A 6,549-nucleotide genomic window follows, 5' to 3' on the forward strand; every position below is an offset into this window, starting at 1 on the left:
CCCCCCCCCCCCCCAAAATAAGGCCTTGTAACCATCATGTTTTGTTGATGGTAGGTAAGGGCATAGTCACGCGATGCTTAGTTATCTATAAGCCTCGACATGCCTGACGATGGCAATGCAAGTAGTGAGAGAGAGGGTGAGGCACAGTGAGGAGAGAGAAACAGGGGGCTGACCGGCAAGCAACAGGCATAGTTTCCAACTATGCTGAAAAAGGCATAGTTAGCCTACGAAGCCGGTGGACTGCTACGAAAAGCTGCCTTGCGTCAAACCTTGTCGGCTCAGCTTATGAAAAACTAAGCCTCAGGTGACCATAGCCTAAGAGAGAACGCTATTTTTTGATTGATATCTTCCAAGCTCTCCCCGTATGAGGTGGCTCCACCACGAACGCCATGACAGCCTCAACACTATATGGCACGGGCGTATTCAAGTGGGATCAATGGTGGAGGCGAAAATGGTGAGGCACGTGCATTGTGAAACGTGCGATCGGGCAGGCCGAATTTACAAGATCGCACGATCCGAATTCATAAAATTGCGCGCCCTGAATTTACCTATTGGCCCGAATTTACTAGTTGGCTTGCATTTACATATATGGCATTGAAATGCCACATATTTCACTGAATGCATTCGAGCGTGGTGGTTAGAGCACATGCATCACACAGGGGAGGTCGTGGGTTCGAGGCTCAAGGTGCTGACCCGAATTTACTAGCCGGCCTGAATTTACATGACCGCCCTTAACGGCCCGAATGACCCTCACCATCGATCCCATTTGAAGTCGCCCATGCCAAATAGTGTGGAGGCCATGACAATAGTCCCATCGTTATACATTAAAGGGGCTAGTAAACAAAAGAACAGTTTAGGGGACCTTCTTCCCCTTCAAGCTCCAAAATGTCTTGTGCAACTCCTCGGGTGCAACTCCTCGCCTGACGCAAGAAAGAAAAAAGTATGACATTGCATTGCAGGAGTCGGAAAACGATGGGTTGCCCTTTGAATGCAGCTCTATGCTATCCAAGACATGGGCAAGCAGATTGATGTTGAGATAAGACTGTTCCTAGCAGTGTTCGGGAAAAATCATTTTTCCAAACATACAAAAATCCTTTCCTTGAATTTGCCAAGAAGAACTTTCAAAAAATTAGGCTACTTTTTCCGGTTTCTACACTATTTTTCTCTATTTTGGGGCGGAATTTTTCCTTTTCCCCTTGTCCTCAACCGGCATTTTGGAAATTGAAAACGACACGATATTAAGCTGAGACACATTTTTCCCGAGTACACTGGTTCTAGCAAAGATTTGCTCAGCATGTATGCCAAGACAAATTAGATAAATCTCTTTCTCTCTCTTCTTCTAAGGTGTGTGTGTGTGTGTGCGCGCGCTAATAAAAAGAGGAAAATGGTATAATATTTAAAATGGTTATGCCATTTCCCTCTTTACTAAGAGGTCTTGAGTTCAACTCTCCTCGTTGGCTACATCTTTGAGGTCTCTTGGGATAAGTTTCCTACGACGTTAAAACTCCTTCTTCTTCTTCCCCTCTCTCTCTCTCTCTCTCTCTCTCTCACACACACACACACACACACACACACACACAGAGTCTCTCTCACGCAAGGTCACCATGGTTTATAGAAAAACAGCACAGTTGTGCAAAGCCCAGCGTGGCTTGTACATGGCTGGCTTATGGTGCTAAAAGACACGGGGCTGCTCTTTATCTGTCGCTCCATTGCGCCCATGATGGCAAGAGAATCACGAACTAACATGCAGTTATGTCCAAGCACGGGGCCCCCAGCCATCCACCTCATGGCTAACTTATGAAGTAGCGAGAGGACATAGCCGCTGGGTTGTTGCAACCGAAAGCCGATTTATGGAAGACGAGGGGGCTGATGGCGAAGACGAGGGGGCCGATGCAAGTGTGCTCATTCAGCCAGACCTGCTATCTCATGTTCAGAATGGCATAAGCCATCTGCTTGGCCACATGCTCATTGTCGAATGTTGTCTCTTCAGTGACAGTCGATCGGATGTTGTGAATGCCCATGTCCGTGCTAAAGTTTTGTCAGCCTTTCAGACTGGTAGCGAAGTAAGGGCTTTTCTCAATTCAAATGAGCAAGCAGATTCATGATGAGATTGTTAGTCGGGAGCTGCCGGGGAAACACCATGTTTTTCTTGGCAAAGCTTTGGTCCACAGTGGTGTACTTTTTGAAAGCCAAAAGTGTTGATTGATGGTCGTCCTGTCCAGCGTGCGGTCTCTTGGAATGCTTGTTTGCAGGTTACGTTCATCGCTCAACAGGGGCAGGGCTTGGAAGCTGTAAGATGTTTTCAATGAATCTGGAGATATGTGCAGCAGGGGCTGACCAAGAAAGCTGAAGACATGAAATGTGGCAGCATATGCCTTCTTTGTTGGCATGCACACGTACCAGGTCTGCTTGGAAGCAGCCAAGAGATGTAATTGCTGGGTTCATGCATACCAAGCCTCCGCAAAGTAGACAAATCTCTCTCTTGGTCAAATAAGCTTCTGTTTTACAATTCAAAGCCTTACAGAAAGACAAAAAGAGCTAGCTTCGTTCATGTGAAACTCTAAAATATCTTGTATTCTACATAGCCAAGAAAGAGAGTCCATAAGGCATTTGCCTATTTTGAGCAAGCAAAGCCAAAAAGTATTGAAATCCTAGAAAATGGCACTTTTGGATACAACAACGCTCCTCAAAAGATGATGCTCTGATCCGGACATGATCAGTTCTCTACTCAGCTAGATTTTTCATCCAACTGATTTTTCTCTTCCTATCCTAGTATAGGATCTACGGGGCATGCCACCTTTACAATGGGGGATATTTCACCAGTCGTTAGGTTACTGCAACGGGGAAGCAACCGCCAAGTACTTGAAGCTAAGTGGCATATATAGATTCTTGGGGCTATAGAGAGTACAAGGAGGCCTCCTCTTGCTGTGGCATGAAAGATTCTGGTACCTGATTTTGGCTTAGGGAAAGACAACTCGAGATTATTAGAGAGAAGCAACCAATCATGATTCTCGAAGTTGTACTTGTACACAAATACCCGTTTCAGAGTGCGTAAATGCTTATGCTGAAACGCCAACAAGAGGAGATCTGCATCCATTTGTACAACTTGATAAGTAGCGTGCGACATAACATCGCAAGACCTACTGAATTTGGGCATGCTGCTTTGGCTCCAATGTTCTTCGTCGAATAAAAACAAAAAAGGTAAGGCATAAGAGCGCCTTATATGGCCAGGGTATTGGAGAAAGGCAAGCACACCTTGATGGTAGTAAATTGTACGTGGAGGGTTAAGAGGTTCAGTATTGAAGTTCCATTGTACCCGCTTTTCCATTGTAAAGAAGCGCTTCATTGAATAAATCACCAAACCTAACCCATCTTCTTGTTGGTGCAATGGACAATGTGTATAGTGTTGTATGATTATGTGACTATCCACAAATCGTAAAAGAATCAGAGCTATAGGACCATCTTTACTCTCTCTTTCCAATCTCAGGTGCCCACATAGGCCAAGTTCAACTGGACTTGTGCAGTCGGAGGCATCCAATACTGCTTTCTCTCTAGTGAAGGTGTTGCTAAGGACAAGATAATGAATGTTGGATGCATAAGCAATGTGCTCCCAACACACCAAACTTCCAACACTACAGATTGGTTCACTCTTAGCCCCTTCCACACTTGTGAAAGGCTGCAATGGAATTGGTAAATGACGCCATTTATCACAATCTGTGTCAAATGCTACCGGCTCATACTCAAACAATTTCCAGCCAGAGTCATCCGCTCGTCGTTGAGTAGCAATCATGCAGTAAAACCAAGGAAGGTCAGTGGGCCTGCCATCAACACATACAACAACGTTATTGATTGTTTGAGAGAGAGAGAGAGAGAGAGAGAGAGAGAGAGAGAGATTGCGTTAATTTTGTGTGTGTGTGTGTGTGTGTGTGTGTGTGCGCGCGCGCGAGAGAGAGAGAGAGAGAGAGAGAGAGAGACGTTGCGTTAATTGTGTGTGCATGTGCAGTGAGATAGTGCGGTGTGTGCATGAGTGACGTATACTGGGGGGGAGAGAGAGGACGTTTGCGCTATATTATAATAGCAGATTATTCAACATATATAAAGAAGGCTGATGAGGATCGATCAGTTAGACATACCGCTGTCTCTTGAGAGTTGAAAGGGAGGCAGCAATGAGTTGGTTGAAGGAGGAGTGTACTGCGCGCAGGCGGAACAAGTCTCTGATGTGAAGCTTGGGCAGCACGTCCTCCGCCACCAACTCGCTAGGCAGCGTTAATGCCCATCCTGACCCCTCGGCCTCCTCCTCCCCATACCTCTTCATTTGATGACGATAACGCCCATCGGCAGACGTTGCAGCAGCGGCGCTTGATCCTGCTTCTATTTCTGATAAACGCTCTCTCTCCATCTGAATCTTAACCTTACTCTGATTAATGCGTACTATCCAAGCCTGGGGTTGGTTCTTATAGTGAAGGATCATCCGCGTCAATTTATTGTAATGGGCGCCCCCCTCTCCATTTTGAGAGAAATCTTCACTCATTTTGAGGTAACCCGGAACGACCTTCACATTAGAAGGTGACTCTCTACTTTTCGTTTTGAAGACCTTTAAAAAGTCCCTTTTTTTTGTAGCATTAGGAGCATCTCATAAGATACAAAGGTGCGTCTTTGGGTATCACTCGGCCCACAAATAGAACTCATGACCGGATCACGGCACTTGAATGCTAAGTCGATCGAGCCAGCTCCCGTTGACCAAAAACAAGTCCAAAGAAGCTGGAAGGCCATACAAAACTATTTTTTTCCAAATTTCCTTCTCTATAATCCCTTGGAAGGCTGTTGCAGCACCCATTGAAGTTAAGGGTTGGATGAGAGAGAGAGAGAGAGAGAGAGAGAGAGAGAGAGTATGTGTGTGTGTGTGTGTGTGTGTGTGTGTATTAAGACCTTGTAGTAGGTATTTTATCTTCTTGAACACATAGCAAGTTAGCACCTTCAAATTTCCTTTTGAAATGATCACCCATCTTAACCTTCTTTTTTTTTTTTTTGAAACGCTTTCTCCATGCATCCATGTGGTGGTTGGCCGCTTGCTACTAGTGACTCATTCTCACACACAAGAATTAGAGCTCTTTGCTAGCTACATTTCAATTTAATTGCATTGCTATATAGTTGAAACTAAAATGAAAAAAGCAAACAATCTATGTTTAAGTTTCTCATTGGCTTTTCTTTAGCCCATAAAACCATCGGAGTCATCAAGAAAGTGTGCTCTCACTAACAAAATGCAGGTCCATAGATTGCCCTTTCCTATGTAAGATCCACCATTAAAATCTTCACTAAAGCAATTTTAAGCAGTGTTGCATCCACCCTCCCGAGAGATGCACCTCTTGCATTAAATGCACCAATAGTCTAGCAAAAAAATACAACTTTCAAAGGAATCGCACCCAATACTCAATCTCTATGGAGAAAGTTTATTTTAGATAGGCCTTTTGAACATTAGAATATCCTTTGTTGATTATGCATCGATACATGTAGGTCGCTTTTTATTTCTTTAAACCAAACTCAGCTATGTATTCACCCTGTGTGGTAGAAATTGCTACCCAATAATTTTTCTTGCCGATTCAGGAAACAACACAACCGTTGATAGAAAAACAATTTTTACTTGTAAAAAAAATACATAAGTGAGAGCTTGTCCAATCTACATCTTTATATCCCAAAAGGTGATCTTTATATCCCAAAAGATGAAGCAAACTAATAGAATTGGTGTTTTTTTGGTATCGGTTAATAAATCCAAAATCTATAGTGCCTTTCAAGTACTTGAAACCCCACTTTTCTACATACCAATGCTTAAGAGATGGAGAGGCGAGATGTTATTCAAGAAAATTTACAGCAAAGAAAATGTCAGGATGAGTACTTAGTCCAAAAATTTTGAAACATCCAAAAAGATTAGCATAAGATTGATGTGATGTTAGCTCTCCATCATAAGAAAATTTACACCAAAAAAGCATATTAAACTCCAAGGAGTGAGGCCGAGGCAACCTCAAGATCTAAGGACATGACAATGAATCATGATCCATTAAGTCCTTTGGTAAAACTATATGAAGCATTTGTGATCACTCAGACAATATTTAATTATGATTTGCTTTTCTTAACTTCATATCGTACATAATGATAATGAACTGCAATATGTTTCAGTTTGTTGTGTTGAACATAGTCTTTAGAAAGACTGATGGCACTTTGATTATTAAACCGGAGTGATATAATATATAGTGAAGTATGACCAATATTGTGTAAGCATTTATCATAGTCTTACAAGTTACAAACTCTCGAAGTGCTAAAGATTCAACTAAGTATTCAACCTTTTTGGGTTACTAGTTCAAAAAACAAGACAACCATTGATAAAGAAACAGTTTTCAATTGTAAAGCACATAGATAAGTGAGAGATTGTCCAATCTACGTCTTTGTATCCCAAAAGGTGAAGCAAATTAATAGATTGGAGTTTTTTGGGCGTTGATAAACAAATCCAAAATATGTAGTGCCTTACAAATACTTGAAAACCCGCTTTGCTAC

At 42.8% G+C, this 6,549-nt stretch overlaps 1 protein-coding gene across 1 annotated transcript; it reads right to left on the bottom strand.

Annotated features, from left to right (window-relative positions):
* Positions 1-1,526: 1,526 nt before the first annotated feature.
* Positions 1,527-4,471, bottom strand: LOC147456483 (uncharacterized). Its single transcript, XM_086515487.1, has 2 exons — positions 4,134-4,471; positions 1,527-3,818 (listed from the first exon to the last, which is right to left on the bottom strand). Exons 1-2 carry the CDS (start codon positions 4,469-4,471, stop codon positions 2,765-2,767), a joined length of 1,392 nt encoding a protein of 463 aa, XP_086371613.1. The 3' UTR covers positions 1,527-2,764.
* Between the last annotated feature and the right edge of the window lie 2,078 nt (positions 4,472-6,549).

Source organism: Adiantum capillus-veneris, chromosome 6 (assembly GCF_014529385.1).
Source record: "Adiantum capillus-veneris isolate H3 chromosome 6, ASM1452938v2, whole genome shotgun sequence".
NCBI lineage: Eukaryota > Viridiplantae > Streptophyta > Polypodiopsida > Polypodiales > Pteridaceae > Adiantum > Adiantum capillus-veneris.